Source organism: Myodes glareolus, chromosome 1 (genome assembly GCF_982192425.1).
Source record: "Myodes glareolus chromosome 1, mMyoGla1.1, whole genome shotgun sequence".
NCBI classification, from domain to species: domain Eukaryota; kingdom Metazoa; phylum Chordata; class Mammalia; order Rodentia; family Cricetidae; genus Myodes; species Myodes glareolus.
The window spans coordinates 72,854,218-72,872,289 of record NC_142026.1 but is presented as its reverse complement, the minus strand read 5'-3'; the positions used below and the strand labels follow the sequence as shown (position 1 = coordinate 72,872,289).

At 41.5% G+C, this 18,072-nt stretch overlaps 1 protein-coding gene across 7 annotated transcripts in view; it reads right to left on the bottom strand.

The window, feature by feature from the left end:
- Positions 1–526: 526 nt before the first annotated feature.
- LOC125395528 (platelet glycoprotein VI) overlaps positions 527–18,072 on the bottom strand; it is a 30,772-nt gene continuing 13,226 nt past the window's right edge. For 2 of the 7 annotated variants that reach the window (XM_087909690.1, XM_087909693.1), the window contains 2 exons: positions 17,832–17,882; positions 14,534–16,282 (listed from right to left, as the gene is read on the bottom strand). In XM_087909690.1, coding sequence (XP_087765816.1) covers positions 16,110–16,282; positions 17,832–17,882 — 224 coding nt within the window. In that variant the 3' untranslated portion in view covers positions 14,534–16,109. Of the gene's footprint in view, positions 1,359–2,068; positions 2,367–4,285; positions 4,377–8,248; positions 8,290–9,853; positions 9,974–12,801; positions 13,783–14,533; positions 16,283–17,831; positions 17,883–18,072 lie in introns of those variants that run through there. The other 5 variants (XM_087909699.1, XR_015738702.1, XM_087909707.1 and 2 more) reach the window with 5 other exon arrangements.

Sequence of the window (18,072 nt, the reverse complement as noted above, 5' to 3'; positions counted from 1 at the left end):
AGTCTTGAAGAACATATTCACTACCAAGCCCTATCTTGAACTTACAGCCTAATTATGTTTGAAGGCACTATCATCGATACAGGCATGACGGCATATGCCTGAAAATCAGTGTTTGGAAGTCAAGAAGCAGGAGGGTCACAGCCTACAGCCTAGGCCACAGAGAGGGACCCTGTCTGATAAAAGACAAAAAACAAAAAACGAAAAAGCGACATTGCAGAAAAGTCACTATCCTCCAAGACAACCAAACACAGTCATGAAATAATGATGATTAGCAATAATGATGATAAGCACCTACGGGGCAGAGGCACCCTGCTAGGAACTTATCGCAGATCTTGTCCCCATCCATAAAGTACTACAAATATAATGGTTTCTTTGTTGATGAATAAGAGCTGCATTTATCTATGAGCATGAGCATTTAAAAGGCAGTTGAAACTATGTATTCATTTAACAAAGAAGTGTTCTTCTAGAGTCTTTGCCCTCTTCTAGCCACAGGTAGTTGCCTAGGTTGACAATAGCAGAAATGAGGTTACCTACCATACCAATTAATTTTATTTCCTTATTTTTTGAGAAGTTCATATGTATATACAATATATTTTAATCGCATTCAGTCTTCTCCAATTTCTCTGTAGAAGGGGGTTTTAAATGGGGATGGGATGGGAAAGTGGAACAGAAGGAAATTAAGGCAGTTAATAACATTAAGGATTTTTTTGAAAACCCATCTGGAAATGTACTCTGTGATTTCATTCTAATGTCCTCATTTATTCCAACATCTCTAAGCTTAACTGAAACCCATGGTTGAGGTAAAAAGGGCTGTGGTTTGGGTCCATCATCCCAGAATGGACTAATGGGTTAGTTTGTTCCTTATTTTTGTCCTTGTCCTGTGGTTTTCCAGACTGCGGTCCTGTAGCATCACCAGCGAAGGTTGCTGCCATCTATCAAAGATGCTCAGAGAAGCACTGCATCTGGAGCACTTGGATCTGGGACTAAATCATATTGGAAGTGAGGATGTGAGACTTCTGTGCAATGCCTTAAAGGAACCCCAGAGTAATTTGAAAAGTCTGTGGTGAGTTATGCCTTGTTGAACTGTAAGTACCTCAAAGGAGCTGTCAAGTGTACCAGATGCCTTCATGAGCAATACAGACAGGGCTTGAGTCAAGTCAAGTCGAGTATTGTATCACACTTTTTAGTATGTGTATCTATGGTTGGTGCTTAATGTTCAATAGGACAACATGAGGGAGGTTGGTTCTTTCTTCCCACCATATGGGATCTGGAGTTCGAACCCAGGACATCAGGCTTGGCAGGAAGTGCCTTAACCCACAGATCTTGTTCCAGCCCAACTTGAGTATTTTTTTAATCACCTAACAAAAGAATGGAAGAATAATAGGTCATCAGTTAAAATCACTTACTGCTCTTGCAGAGAACTTAGGTTTTTCCCAAGCCCACATCTAGTGGCTCCAAACCTCCTGTAACTCCATCTCCAGGGAATCTTCTAGCCTCCTTGTGCACACAAACATATGTGTAAACTTTTTTAAAAAAATAAAAAAGAAATTAGATAGTGGATCTAATTGCTCGCTGTGCAATCACAAGACCAGAGTTCAGATTCCCAGCATCAACATAAAAAAGTCAGGTGAGATGGTGCACCTTTATAATGTCAGTACTGGTGAGGCAGGGTTTGGTGATGATCTCTGGGGCTCAACAAGCAGTCATTACAGCCAAATCACCAGCCCTGGATTCATAGAGAAGACCCTATCCCAAAATATGAGGTGGAGAGTGATGGAGGAAGTTGCAGTGTCAACCCTCAACATCTACATACATGTGCATGCACCTAGACATTTACACACATATATAGAGCATACAAAGGTCTCCTCTGAAGAATCTTAAAGATGAGTTGCATCAAGTCAAGCAGAAGTACCCAGTGCTGTCCAATACCCAGGGTTAGTAAAGACAGGAGTTAGGCATGAGGCAAACCTGTGCCTGCCATGAGGTCAGTGGAGTGACCATGATTCTGTCCTATAAATCTCAGGAAAGCTAGGATCCTCAATCAAATGCTCTTAGTGACAACCCTTACCTGTAGGAGACACGTGAAGAAGAATCCTCTGCATAGAAGGGAGGTCATTTGAATGTCACTCAACATATTGTCCTCCTAATTCACTCACGTTGTCACAGATGCCAGGACTCCTTGTCTTTTTACGAATGAGTAATGTTCCATTGTAGGCATTTACCCCACTTTCCTTAACCCACCAGATCTGTTGGTGGTACTTGGGTTGTTATACTTAGGCTAGTATTAGTATGTCTTCAATGAATGCCCAGAAAACTTAAAAAGCCAGACTCACAGAAGCATAGAGTAAGCCAGTGGTTTCCAAGACCTAGAGGTAGAAACGGAAATATTGATTAAAAAAAACTTCCAGAAGTTACAAAGATAAGTTTGGAGATTTAATACATTGTGGTGGTAACCAAATTAATTCTTTGGGGTCCTTGATGCACAAGAGACATTAAATCCTGTTGTACACCTTGCACACAAACTTTATCAAATATTTTGAAACAGGTTTTACTACCTAGTCCAAGATGCCCTCAAATGTTCACTTTTCCAGTCGCAGTTTCCAAGAGCTAGGTTTATAGGTGTGCACCACCATACATAGCTTGTCAAATACTTTAAAAGAAAATGTGCTATCTGGTATCTACAATACAAGTTAATATAGTGTATATGCCGTGTTCAAATTCTACTTCATAACAGAAATGCTCATAGCTTTTAAAATCTCAGTTTCCAGGTAATATCACAGAATAATCAAAGAAAAATTTCCAAAGTGAATGCTCACTAGGCACCAGTTTTTTGTTTTCTTTTGTTTCGTTTTGTTTCGTTTTTGGATTCTTTGTTCTTTGGGGGTTTTGGTTTTTTGTTTTATTTTGAGAGGTATTGTTTGTTTGTTTGTTTGATTGATTGATTAATTTTGCTTTTAGAGACAATGTTTTTCTGTAGCTTTGAAGCCTGTCCTGGAAGTCGCACTGTAGACCAGAGTGACCTCGAACTCACAGAGATCTGCCTGCCTCTGCTTCCCGAGTGCTGGGATTAAAGGTGTGCACCACCACCAACTGGCAGCACCAGTATTTCTTAATAGACAAGAAAAATGCAAACTGAGAGTGGTGGTGAAAGACTGAGATCCCGACCCTCAAGAGGGTGAGGCAGGAAGATTGAAACTTTGCATTTGCCCCCTTCAAACACTCAGGTGTGATCCTATTTCCTATTTCATAAAGGGTGGTTTGGTGGAGGTGAGATCCCCAATGATACTGAACAGTTCACTGTTGACATTAGTCACTGGCAATCATTGCATTTGCTCACTCAATATTATCTTTTTAATGTTTCAAGACAGGATTTCTCTGTATAGCCCTGGCTATCCGGGAACTCACTTCATAGAGTAAGCTAGTCTCACTCAGAAATCCACCTGTCTCTGCCTCCTGATTGCTGGGATTAAAGGCATGCATCACCACACCCAGTGGTCACAAAATAATCTTAATCTTCTCCTTAATATTTCTGTTGCACTGATGTGTAAACTGGGTCACAGAATGAAGTCAACACTGCACGAGAGACCAAGAAGCCATCATGGTTAGATATTTGTCTTATTAATGAAAACAAAGGACAAGTCAAATATGGTGTCTCTAAAAAAAGTGGAAACCTAGTATGATGGCACAGCCCTGATTTCTGGATCTTGGGAGTTTGAGATCAGATTGCCCCAGTTGGACTTATGTACTGAATTTCAAGCATTCCTAGATTTCAGCATGAGGTGTTCTTTCAAAGAGCACAAATTTTCACAATGGTGGGGAGATAGCTTGCTTAATAAAATGACTGAACTCAAGCACAAGAACCCCAGCGTGGACATGAATGCCAGGCTTTAAGTTATATGTTTGCCCATCTGGAGCTTAATGACCTGTAATCTGGGAGATACCCATCATTCCAGAAGAGTAAGCAAGCTAAGATTTTAAGAAAGGAGAACTATACCAGAGAGCAGACCCAGGTATATTAACCAGGAAAACCAGTCCCACATATCCTTCTATGGAGCCATTCCCCAAAACTGTCTCCTTTAAATCAGATGTTGGTTCTTTTAATCCTTTTGCTGCATTTCATACTATCTTCAGGAGACTGGCATAGAAACAACATTCTTTTCCCATGATCAAGCAGCTGTCCCCTTGGGTTGAGATGTGGTCTTTTTCTCATAGCTAATTTGGCTAACAGGGTATGCTATTTTAGGATTTCTAATGCTATTACAAACCACAATGACCAAAAAGCAAGTTGGGGAGGAAAAGGTTTATTTGACTTATACTTCTGTATTGCTTTTTATTATTGAGGGAAGTTAGGACAGGAGCTCAAACAGGTTAGGATCCTGGAGGCAAGAGAGGAAAAAAAAAAGTTATGTTTTGCCTCTCGAAGGCTGGAATTACACAGGCAGGCAGGTCCCAAACACTTGATACACAACTTAACCTTGCCCATCAATGAGTTCTTGTTGCAGTCAGAAACCCTGATTCAAAGTACAGTGTGATCAAGACTGAAGGATGTGCAGCTATGCAGTGTCTCTATTGCTACAGATATCTGTGCCCTATTCAATCAATGTGCAGGGCTAAGTGTGGGATTCAGTCAGTGGTGTGCTTACCTAGTGTGTGCCTTGAATCTGATCCTAAGAACTGCATAAAACTGGGTGTGGTAGTAAATGTGGAAGAGGGAGGTAGGAAGATCAGAAATTCAAGGCCATCCCCAGCTACACAGTGAGTTTGAGGTTGGCATAGGCTAAGGAGACCCAACATGCTGTAGCTAGGAAGTTAGCTTAGTGTGTCAAACTCTTGCTGTGCTAACATGAGGACCTTAGTTTGAATCACCAATACCCACATAAAAGCTATAGACCATCCAGGTCTATAACCCCAATACCTGGGAATGGGATCAGGAAGATTCAGGAAGCTTACTGGTCAGTCAGTTTAACCAAAATGGCGAGCTCCAGGTGTCAGTGAGGGATCTTGACTCAGAAAAGCAAGATAGTGGGAGGATGGACAGAGGGCTCAGCAGTTAAAAGCACTTGCTGTTCCTGCAGGGGACCTAGGTTTTATTTTCAGTACCTGTATGGTGGCTCACAGCCATCTGGAACTCCAGTTCTGGGGCTCTAATACCCTCTTCTGAGCTCCCACAGTCACCAGGCACACATGTTGGGCACATGCATACTTGCAGGCAAAATATTTATAGACAAATCGGGTGGCAGCAGTATGGTAATGAATTGTTTGAGAAAGCCATCCCTATAACAACATCTGGCCTCTACATGTAGTCCAGGAGTGTAGTCTACCAACATACACATGGGCACATATGCATGTACCATATACCAAATAAAATCTAAAATATCAATATGCAATTCTACTTTGCAGCATAGTGTTAAAGTGACCCATGAAACATTTAAGGTATGTTGGAATTTTTAATGAATTTTCTGAAAGGTACAAGAAACTTTTTCTCCCCGTTTGTGACCTAGGTTGAAATTTGATAACACTAACCCGAGAACCCAAAATCTGATTCAAGAAATGAAGGCGAGCCATCCACAATTGACCATTAACAGTGACCAACCAGATCCTAAGAAAAAGGAATCTTCTTTCCTTCATTTCATTTTTTGATGCCACCTGGCATCATTATTCATCATCATTAAAGGAGTAATGGGCCTTGAGAGTGTGGGTGAAGGCCCTCTGGCCACCCTGTCTGGTCTTTTTGTAGCTGGGCTAAATGTTTTATCCTTTATTCCACCCATGTCTCTGTATAAACCACACAAGTCACTGAAAAAAATGTTATGTGTGAAATGTTTATAATCACGGGTATATTGAGAAATAAAGGTGAAAGCATTCATGAACAGCTGTGTTTACTAATGGATTCCCACAAAACTGAAGAGATCTTAGGTTATAATGTGACACTATTCCCAGGTATATGAGAGATATACACCCCATATAGGGGACCAAAAATGGGCCGAAGTATGAATACCGGGAAAAATCCAACTTGGTGAGCCAATGAGCTTTATTGGAGCGACTTACAAAAACGGTTGCATCACCAAAGTCCACCCCAGAATGGTGTTGTTCAAGAAAACTGACAACCTGGAGCATGCTACACAACTTGCAGATAGTTCAACAGGTTGGAGACTCTCCGCCAGGCCGCTGGTCTGGTCTGGTCTGGTCTGGTCTGGTCTGAGAGTACCCCTTAGCCAGCCACTTTACTACTTATGCATGCTTGGGGAGGAAGGGCCCTAGCATAATCTGGTCAGTTTCAGGGCCTTTCTGAAGCACTGAGTTGTTTACTTTCGGAGCTTAAGGATCTGCCACACAGGGCAGAATCTTTCACCTCCTTTAGAACACCCTGCACCTTAAAGAGCTTCCCTCCAAGATGAAAGATTTTTTTTTAATCTCAGAAGAAATTGCTAGACAACAGTAGGGGAGAATGCAGAGCAGGAAATAAATGAGGCAATTGTTTGATTGCACCTATTTCTATAGACCTGCCAGTACATGCTGGGTTCTGGTTTTATGTCTTAGTGTGCAGCCCTGGGGACCAAACCAAAGCCTTGCACAGCTAGGTGTAGGGAGTAGAGGAAGCCCTGAGAGAGTAAAGGCCTGACTGAACGTGTATTATTGACCTAAGCATGGCCATGTCCAGGACTCCAATGCCTCAGCCCCACAGGATTGGGCAAGACTTGCCCAGGTTAGGTCCAAGAAGGATTGCCAAACTTTCCTATAGAATCCAAGTGCAGTTGGGTGACAAGTGTGTATAGAGACTAGAAACTTTGGTTTCCTCCTCCTGGGTCTTTGCTGCTATGACTCTGGGGTCGCTCACAGAAGAAATTTTCATATGAGGCTTTTTATTTAGATGTTAGTACCTGGACTGATTGATGCCCCTGAGAGTGCTCTAAAAATGCAGCCGTAAATCGTATCAGCCCCGGCCTTAGGCAAAATCCACAAGATAACATGTATTCTGCAGAGTAAGCGAGCTTGATTACAGAAACAGAAAGAGCAGTTAACCTTCTGACCTACTGTCTTGCAAGAACACCAGTTTTACCAGATCAGTCAATTAAGGACAGTCTTCAATGTCTTGGGAAAATAGGAGGTGGCTGCTAGATTCAAGTTTGTACCAACTACAGGCTTACATTTTAGATAAATTTTTTTCATTTTGCAATTTCTCAAGCATAGTTACTAAAATCTTTAATGTTAACCATGGCATTTATAACCTTAGACTGCTTGCCTACAGAGACTGCTTATCAAATCTTGCTAACCTATCTCCTTGTTTAGTATCTCATAAACGTACTGATGACCCAGGTGGCTGGAAGTAGCTTTTGCCCTCCAGTGGTAGCAGACATTCACCCGATCCCAGATATTTTCTATGTGTGTCTATCTGTCCTTTCTTCATCCTCTCGCCACCCCAGTCAGGGTTTTAAGATCCAGGCTATGTAGGTCACAATAACTAAGGACTTTGTCGTTGAGTTATTTCCCTACATGATCCTGGTGTGTGTGGGGGAGGGGGCATGTGTGTTCATTCATATGCATGTGGAGACCAGAGGTCAGTGTTTGGCGTCTTTACCATATCAAAAGAGGGTCTCTCACTAAACTTGGAACTTCCCGATTTGATGAAACTGACTGTCCTGTGAGCCTGTCTCCACCGCTCCAGCACTGGAGTTGCAGGCCCACCGAGTTGTGATTTTGTTTTGTTTTTGCTGTCCAAGAAACTTCTCTGACCCAGGTTAAGAGCAGTCTGGGTCTACAAGAATAAACTTTAAAACTTAGAGGGCAGTCTGTGGGGCCACTGACAGTGGAACCAGGATTTATCCCTAGGGCATGAACTGGCTTTTTGGAGCCCATTCCCTGAGGAGGGCTATCTTGTTCAATCTACATTCAGAGCAGAGGGTCTTGGTCCTGCCTCAAATGATGTGACGGACTTTGTTGACTCCCCATGAGAGACCTTACCCTCTCTGAGGAGTGAATGGGGAGTGGGGTGGGAAAGGTGGGAAGAGGAGAGAGAGATTTTTATGTAAAATAAAGAGATTGTTTAAAAAAAAACAGATAACCAGAAAAAGTAGGGAATAGGTTTGAACCCACTGGCACATAAAAGGACTTTCTGAATAGAACACTGACAGCACAGGAACTAAGACTAACAATAAATGTGACTTCACAAAGCCGAAAAGCTACTGTGCAGCAAAGGACATCATTATTCAGGCAAAACAGTAGGCTTCAGAGTGTGAAAAGATCTTACCAAATACATAGCTGATAAGTGTTCATACCTAGAATAAAGTGCTAAAGAAAAAACAAGAAAATAAAAAACTCAGTTAAAAATGGGGGTACCGACCCAAACAGTTTTCAACAGATGAAACAAAAATGGCTGAGAAACACTTTAAAGAAATGTTCAGTATCCTAAGCCATCAGGGAATTGCAAATTACACTACTTTGAGATTTCACTTTCTCCCAGTTGGAATGGCCAAGATCAATAAAACAAATGACAGGAGGTGCTGGTGAGGATGCAGGGAAAGGGGACACTTGTTCGTTGCTGGTGTGAGTGCAAAGGTACAAACACTATAGAAATCAGTGTGGAGTTTCCTCAAAAACCTAAGAGTTGATCTATCTCAAGATCTAGTGATACCACTCTTGGAGGATGATCCCCACAGGCTCATATTTGAATGCTTAGTCACCAGGGCGGGAAACTATTTGAAAAGATTAGAAGGATTAAGAGGTGTAGCTTTATTGGAGGAAGTGTCAATGGGGGTGGGCTTTGAGGTTTCAAAAGCTCACATCAAGCCTGGGTCATATCAAGCCTGGGGTCTCCCCGACCCCGCCCCCCCTCCCTATGGATCAGAATGCAAAGATCTCAGGTAATACTCCAACACTTAACTTTCTTTGCACTACCATGCTCTCTTTCATAATGATAATGGACTAAGCCCTTCAGGCTGTAAGTAAGCTCCTTTAAATGCTTCCTTTAGCAAGAGTTGCCTTGATCTCTTGAAATTTTCAGGCAAATGGATGGGACTAGAAAAAAAAATCCCAAGTGAGGTAACCCAGACCCAGAGAGACAAACACAGTAGGTACTCACTCATAAGTAGATATTGGATGTAAAGCAAAGGATAACGAGACTACAGTCCTCAGCCCCAGGGAAGCTAGGTAAAAAGGAAGACCTTAAGAAGGACACACATGAAGGGCCCCAGGAAAGAGAAATCGTTAAGATCTCCTGGGAAAACTGGGAAGGGTATAGAAGGAAGCAGATGGGGGATGGGAATAAGAGGACTCCATATGACCTGAGTTGGGAGGAGGGACAGAGAGGGAGAGCAATAAAAGAGATATCTTGATAGAGGAAGACATGAGATTAGGGAGAAACCTGGGACTAGGGAAATTTCCATAAGGATTAACACAGCTAAGACTCCTAGTAATAGTGGATGGGGTGCCTGAACTGGCCTTCCCCTATAATCAGATTAGTGACTACCCTAACTGTCATCATAGAAACCTACATCTAGTAACTGATGGAAGCAGATCCAGCGTCCCATAGCCAAGAACTGAGCTGAGCTTCTGGAGTTCCGCTGAAGAGAGAGAGAAAGGATCATATGAGCAAGCAGGGGTCAAGATCATGATGGGGCAAACCACAGAGACAACTGACCCAAGCGAGTGGGAGTACACAGACTAAGTATGGACTGACAGCTGGAGAACCTGCATGGGACCGAACTAAGCCTTCTAAATGTGGGTGATCCATTGGGGTGGCCCTGACAGTGAGACCAGGACTTATCAGGAGTGCATGAACTGGTTTTTTGGAGCCCATTTCTTTGGATGGAATACCTTGCCCAGCCTTAATACGGGGGGAGGGGCTTGAACCTACCTCAATTTAATACGCCAGATTTTGTTGATTCTCCAAGTGAGACTTTAAACCTCTTGAGGAGTAGATGGGGGTGGGATGGAGGAGGTAAAGGCAGGAAAAGGGAGAGAAGGGGAACTGGAACTGGTATGTAAAATGGGGAAAAAAAGCAATTTAAATAAATAAAGAAAAGAAAAACTTAGAGGACAACTTGACCACTTAGCAAAATAACAATAGCAGGTTATACATTAGGATCTTTGACATCCCCAACCATAAGCTTTGTTTTGACCAGAGTCTTTCTCCTGCTTATGTGTATTTGTCTTTATGTGTGCATGTACACATGTGCAGGTACCTGTGGAGGCAAGAATCAGGCCTGAAGCTAGAGTTACAGGTAGTTGTGAGCCACTTGAACCGGGTGCCTTGAATCAAACTCACATCCTCTTCAAAAGCAGCAGGTTCTCTTAGCTCAGACATCTTTTCAGTCAGGGTCTTAACTCAACTTTCTAGGTGATATATATTCTGTGTATTACACTCTCAGACCCTTATTATCTACAGCCATACCCAATGCTGAAACATGGCACAAGGGCTCCCTATCATCTACATGAATGTTTATGCATGTCCAGAGGTGAGCAAGCAAAGCAGCACTAGTTCTCGTGGCATTGGTTTAGCTGGGTCACCAGCTTCTGCCCATTACTAATGTATGAGAACATAGTCTCAACCCTACTGCTGAAACTGTGCATATATAAATATTTGATCTGTTCACATTGTTAACCAGGAAGGAAGTTCTTTCTTGAGTACTTTGGTAAGGCATATAGCAAGATCATCCTTCCATAATGTTACCCACTTCAGTAATTCAGTGGCCATGTAGCATATCCATGTTTTTATCTTAGGGAGGAACACAGGGACTTGGTGAGGCTGAGGAGGCTGGGCAAAATAACCGGAGGTTATGAGAATCTGTTACTACACCATTTTAGTTAACATTGAACCTCATTCAAAGGTTCCTATCAGTGAAGCCATATTTTCCAATCCTCAGCTGTCCTTGAAGAGCAGGTCGTTAATGAGAGAGTCAGTAGGTGCTTTCCTGAACCAAGCTCAGTCTCAATTCTATAAGAAAAACCCCAGTGAGGTATAGTTTTTCACATACCCCATAAGAAGACCACATCTTAGACCCCTAAAGAATGACAGTATTCCTCTCTCATCCAGAGTCCTGACCAGGAATTCTGGGCACTCCCTAAACCCCTCTACTTATCAAGACATAACAATGCAACAATGTGACTATGGTGGCATTCTGGTGGCATATAGTATATATGGTGGCATATAGTATATTCTATACTATATACATGGCTGCTCTTGCACAAGGGAACATAGGAAGCAAGAAAGAAGGCAGGAAGTGAGATCAGAAGACAGGAAGTGAAGTCAAGAAGAGAAAATAGTTGAAGGTGGAACTGGTGAGACAGCTCAGCAGTTAAGAGCACTGCCTGCTCTTCCATAGGATCAGAGATCAGTTTTAAGCCTGCATTGGGCAATTTATAGCCCATCTCTATCTCCATCTCTAGAGGAGTTGCATAATTAAAACTAAAAACCTAAAAATTTGAAGCATGAGTGGATCCCCTATCCTCATCCTCTTCCTCATTCCGCTTGAAGGCAACCATCAGATATGATAGTTGAGTAACTAGAAAAAGTTTAAACATCCTCATCTCCCACCTGCCACCATCTAGATATCATAGGTCACTTCTGAAGGTACAGTAGCCCACTCAAGCCTGTGACTCTGGCGGGACTTGGCCTTCTCCCAATCCCTTTGCCTTGATAAAAACCATTAGATTGCATTCCTAAAGCTAACCAGCATGGTCCATTCCCTTATTTGGCCACTTCCACCTCCTGCGGCTCACCACCAAAGTCCAGCAACCAAAAGCCCACTTTGGCTCACTTAATAAACATGTCCAATTAAACACCTCATCCTAACACAGGGTTTTACCTTATACCTTTAAAAACCACCATTTGCTGATGGCCCACATCTGTCTCCTCTCTGTCCAGAGGCAGTTGTTTATCCCAGGGAAACAGATACCCACTCCCCCTCTCTCTTTTTTTCTTCCCCTTTCCTTTTGTCCTTTGTTTCCTGTCTTTGTCTCATATTCCCTGCCATCTGTCCCTCTGGGGCAAATAAATCTCCTTTGAGCTGAGAACTTGGTCTTGAGATGTCCTGAAGTAATAATAATCTCTTTTTAACTCCCCTTCACTGACTTTCTTTACTGATTCTTTTATTCATGGAGTTGGGGTCCCCAGACTGAGTGACTGAATTACTATGTTGTAGTTTGATAGCTTGACTATTAATCTCTAAATGCCTGAAGCACCAATGGTTCCACTTAAGATTACCTACAGTTTTGTTGTAATATTTGTGATAACTTGTTATCATAACAGTTATTTGGATATTTTGAAGTTGGCATATAATCTTTTTTAAGTACAAGTGGGTGTGTGATGTAAGAACGAGTGTGTGCATTAGCACTCTTCTCCATTGATAAGTCCATTCCCTTGAGAAAAATAATATTATGATTTTTGTCTGTCCTGGAAAGAGGGTTAGAGAGATGACTGAGCACTTAAGAGCAAGTGCTGCTCTTCCAAAAGACCCAAGTTCAGTTCCCAACACCAACATCAGGTAACTCACAACTGCATGAACATTAGCTCCAGAGTATCTTACTCCCTCTTCTGGCCTCTAGACACTGCACTCATGTGCACAGACCCACAAAGAGACACACTTGGTTTTATTAAGCCTGTAAGTACATATTTTATTAAAACATCAGAATCAGCTAAGAAAGAACTTTGCCAGGCCATATTCAGGAAAATATTTCCAAAACCCCTAAAAACTTTTTTTCATTTTTAACTTCTTTATTGACTCTTTGGAAGTTTCACATCATGAACCCCAATTCGGCTCACTTCCCAGTTCCCCCTCTATCTTCCCCCACATCCCTGCCATGCCCCCTACCAAAGGAAACAAATCAAAGTAAGCAATCAACTAAACAAAAGCAAAACAAAACAAAACCACACCAACAGAAAAATCTCTTTGCTTTTCCTTTCCTTCCTCTCCAACACCTCTTCATTCCTCCCTGTAGCAATGGAGGTTTCAGTGTGCCATACTATATACCTCTTTGTCCCATCAGTTTTTACTGGCAAATGGTTATTGCAATGAGTCACTGGTCAGGTTCAAGGCCTCTGGTTTCTGGTACACTGATGTTACCCAGTTCCTGCAGTCATTAATTCCCAAAGAAATCAAACAGAGGTCTACATTAACTATAAACTGATTGGCCCATTATCTCAGGCTTCTTATTAACTCTTATGACTTATATTAGCCAATTATTCCTGTCTATGCTAGTCACATAGCTTGGTACCTTTTTCAGCAAGACAGTCACATCTTGCTTCTTCTGTAGCGGGCTCACAACTGCGCACCAAGCTTTCCTCTTCCCAGAATTCTCATTGACCCACCTCTACTTCCTGTCTGGTTGTCCTGCCTATACTTCCTGCCTGGATACTGACCAATCAGTGTTTATTTAAAAGATAATTAACAGAATACAATTTTCCCACACCAGTACACTATCATCACTGGGTCCTCATAGGAACTCCTCTGGGATATCCTGCAACAGCCACAAGTCTTAGAGATCTTGTTCCACAAAAACAGCCAATTCCTTCATCAGCTCCAGCAGGTATTAGGTACTAGATGGTGTAAATGCTAAGGTGGGTCAACCCACAGCCCAACTGTGGACTTAGATGGTAGCCAACATGATCAATCTAGACCCCTGGGGCAACCTGCCTTAGGAGAGGGGGTAGAGGCAGCTCCCCTATGTGCATGCCCTCAGGGTTGGTTCATCCTTGCTGTGTTGATGGGTAGGGCCATCTCTCCAGCAGGGGCCAACACTCTTGCTGTAGTGTCCAGTGAGAGGCAAGTCCTGCTTTCCCAGGGCCTGCAAAGGGGCAGAGCCAAGTCAACATGGCCCTCTGATTTCATCTTGCATAGTTCCTAAGACCTCCTGAGGTGACACAGGCCACAGACAGCCACACAGACCTCAGCTGTAGCTGGACCATGGACCCAGACGTGGCCCTCAGAAGCAGCTTGAGCCAGGTCAACTTCCTGGCTCTAGGTGGAGGGACTGGCTATTCAGGTGGGAATGATTGAAGCCCTAACCTTGGGCATCTATGAGACACACACTTGATTTTAAAACAAATTTCAAAACCCTTTAAGAAGCTAATTTTTAATGATTTTTTGTCCTTAATTCTCCTTACTAAGAGAATAAACCCCATAAAAGATGTGTTCTCATCAATTTATCTTATTATAAATATAGAGATCAACCTACTTTAACAATTTTAGGGCAGAAAGCCATAACTCAGTGCCTAACATGTGGAAAGTCTTAAGCTTCAACTAAAACACCACAAAATAAATATGCAAACAAGCCCAAAAGTTTTCCATATACATATACATATATATGTGTATATATATACATATATATATATATCCATTAATAACTAGCCAGACATCCTTTCCATTGTCCCTAAGAGACACATACTATAATCTGAAGACTGAAATTACCAACAAAATAGAAGTTTCCGTTTCCAGAAAGGGACCAGCTATTAGCTGGATGTCAGGACTTGATGACAACCAAGTGGTAAGCATTTCCAATATAACCCCACATATCCAAAGAGAGATGATCCCATGGATAACAAAGATAAAGGTTTTTCTTTTAATATTTTTGGGTGTATAAGTCATATAAAATGAATTATTCTTTTCCTAAATCAACATTTGACAGACATGAAGAGAAAAATTGCACATTTTATGGGGTATATATGTGTACATTTAATAATATATCTTTTACGTTGACAACATTTAAAATCATTCTTTGCTCTTTTAATACACAGTGTATTATAGTTGTCTGAGGTCACAAGACTGTATCTGTTTCAGAGACAGGGGCTCATATTAGTGCAAGCTGGTCTTGAACTCAAGGGCTTCCTACCTCTCCTCCCAAGTACTGGGATTATAGACACTCCCTACTTTGCTCAGCTGCCTTACTGGATTTTTTAAGTGAACCATTTCATGGCTCTTAGCACACTGACAATGTGGGGAAACTATCACCTCTAATTCCAAAACAATCACACTAAAAATTTATTGTTCCAAACTCATCAAGTAGTAATCCCAGCATTCCCTTCCACTACCCTTCTCAGCTTCCAGAAATAGTTATTTCCAGGCTCTCTGGATTTGACTATTCTGGCCTTTCAGATAAGGTTAAGACTCTTTCTAATATGAAGGAAACCATAGACAAAAATAAACCTATTTTTGTCGATGTTTTTGTTGTTGGAGGGAGTGCCTCCTCGTGTGTGGTTTTGCTTGATATATACATGTGATCATCCTTAGGTTGAAAATATTAAGTGGAGAAATTCCAAAAGTAAACAAATTATACTATTTAAATTGTGTGTAGCAAGATACACTCTCATGCCATCCTACACCATCACATTCCAGGACACGAGCCAACCTTTTGGAGGTGTAGTCACTGCCTGCTCATGAGGATGTCATAGTCATCTTATTTAACAGATCAACAGTCACAGAGATCCTGGTCAGACACCTCTTATTTAATGGTCTCAGAATGTAATAATATATGTAGGAAAAACATTATGTGTACGGGACTTGATACTTTTAGGCATCCGTTTAGAGTCTTGAAATATATCTGCTATAAACAAAAGGAAATCATATAGATTATCATATATTAATGAAAAGTAACCCCCCAGCATACTTTCTGGAGAACAGGTTTCCATTCTAAAAAAGTAAAAGATTTATCCAACTGTGACTTAAGATGAGGTTAGGGTAAAGGCTGAATCTATAGACTACCATAGAGGAACACAGACTACCAGAGAACACTGGATATATAAAGGATGGAATAGGTCAGTTGTATAAGACAAATAAATCAATCTAGAATCCAACTTAGATAAGGTTGAAGAAATACCATTACAGAGGTCTATTATGATATCTACAATATGCAAGATATAAAAAAGATAGACCTTCCCTAGATTTTCCCATAACATAACAAATTCTTAGAGCAAAGAAGACATTGACTCAACTGCTTGATTGAACACCAAGAAGGCTTATGACCCTCTGTCCTCCCTTGTTGACTCTGACTCATTCTCCACACACATTCTTTATAAAACCTCCCCATTTTTTATTATATCCATGTCTGAGGTTCTAATGGTGGTGCCCATGGTTTTGAACATCTGATCCACCCCTATCCTACAAGTCATGTTATTTCTAGGCCAGTGGGAGGGGTGGGAGTGGTCTTTGCACAGCTCTGATTCTGTGTGGTGGACGTTTCTTCCGACTGTACCAATCCTCTGCCAGAAGCCCCACCAGGAATATTATAATCATGGCACCAAGGCATATCCGGACCAGATTCCCCTTCGCATAGTGCTGGTGGGAAAACCCTAAACAAAAGAAGAAAGTTGAAAATGACACTAAAAAGGCTCTTCTCCAGGCCCCACTCCATACACCTGATAGAGATTCTACTATCTTCCATCAGCTATGATGATCATCACATTCCCATAGGGTCCTTCCATCACCCATCAAGAGTCAGAATTGAAGAATCCCAGTTCTCTATCGAGTGATGTTCTCACCAATCCCTTCCTAGAATCCCAGTATGATTCCTCCTCAGACAATCAACACCTGGTTATATTGCTGACTTATAAGAGAAGAAAACTGTAAGAGAGTAAGGGAGAGCTGGAATGTCCTTACTTGACTATTGGGGAATTTTCACCCTTCCCATTTAACCTTCTTGATCATTTCTGAATTCTATATGCTAATATTCTACTTCCCTTGATGTTTTATGCACCAGGTCCCAAGATAACAGATCTACATATTCCATATACAGGGGAAATACTCTGCTCCGAATGAAGAGATGGGATACAAATGAAGTGGGTATAGACAGAACCATTTACCAAATGGAGAACTTCACCCCTCTGGAGAGACACTGACATTCATAGACTTCTTTAAGAATGAAAAAGGGGCCAAGGGTAAAGAAATGGAAGCATTGCCCCTGTTAGATATAAACATGTGTTCTCATGTGCTTGTGAGGCAGAAGTCCATGACATTTAACAAGAACACAAACCATAGAGTCAGGCTGCCCAGATTTGACTTCCCTATACAGCACTTATTATATAAAGGACCTCTAGAAAGTATCTCAACATCTGTGAGTCGATTTTATCATCTATCAAGTGGAATCAATGCTATAATACAATGGGTTGACCTATAAATAATAGTACAGATTTAGCTTTGCTAATCTGGAAATACAAAATATGAAATATTACAAAATTTGACATTTCCAAGCACTGACATGAAGCCACAAGTGAAGAAAATCCACACCTGATCTTCATAGGACAGATTGTGATCAAAACCCAGGAGGAATTGGGGAGACAAAAGAGCATGATCATAACATACTGTATGTACAATTTTTAAATAAAAAAGAAGTATTATGTAGAATAACCTTTAAGCTATATCTAATGTGTATATAAAACATAATGTGGGCCTGGTGTGGTAGTGCCCATCTTTAATGCCAGCACTTGGGAAGCAGAAGCCAATAGATCTTTGTGAATCTAGGGCCACCCTGGTTCACACAGCAACTTTGAAGCCAGTCGGGGTTACATAGTGGGACTCTACCACAAAAAATAAAAACATAGATAGGGGCCAGAAAGATAACTCAGCTGGTTAACTGCTTTTCCTAGCACACATTAAGCCCTGAGTTTCATAAGCAGCACCATATAAACAGAGCATAATGGCACATGCCTTCACTCCCAGGATTCAAGGGGTGGAAGCAAGAGAAACAGAAGTTCAAGGTCATCCTCTGCCAGATAGTGGGCTTAAGGTCAGAGTAGCTGCATAAAATTCTGACTCAAAGAGAAATGTCTATAGATTCTGCTGATAGGAAACAAAAACCCATCCTCATGCTCCTTTTGCATTAAGCTTTAAATGCCTACTTACCAGTTGTAGATGCCTTGGTTGAGGGCAAGATAGAAGATCTCCTGGGGGATTCTAAGAGTTATAAGCAGGAATATTATAAGGAAATAGAATAATAACAGTTCATCCCAAATGGCCCCACTCTCCAGACCCCTTCTGGGATAACTGAGTTCTCTAAAGTTCCCTCATCTAACACACATTTCCCAACTACTGAGATTAATAAATTCAAACAGCCATGGTTAGTACCCAAAGACTTCATAGAATT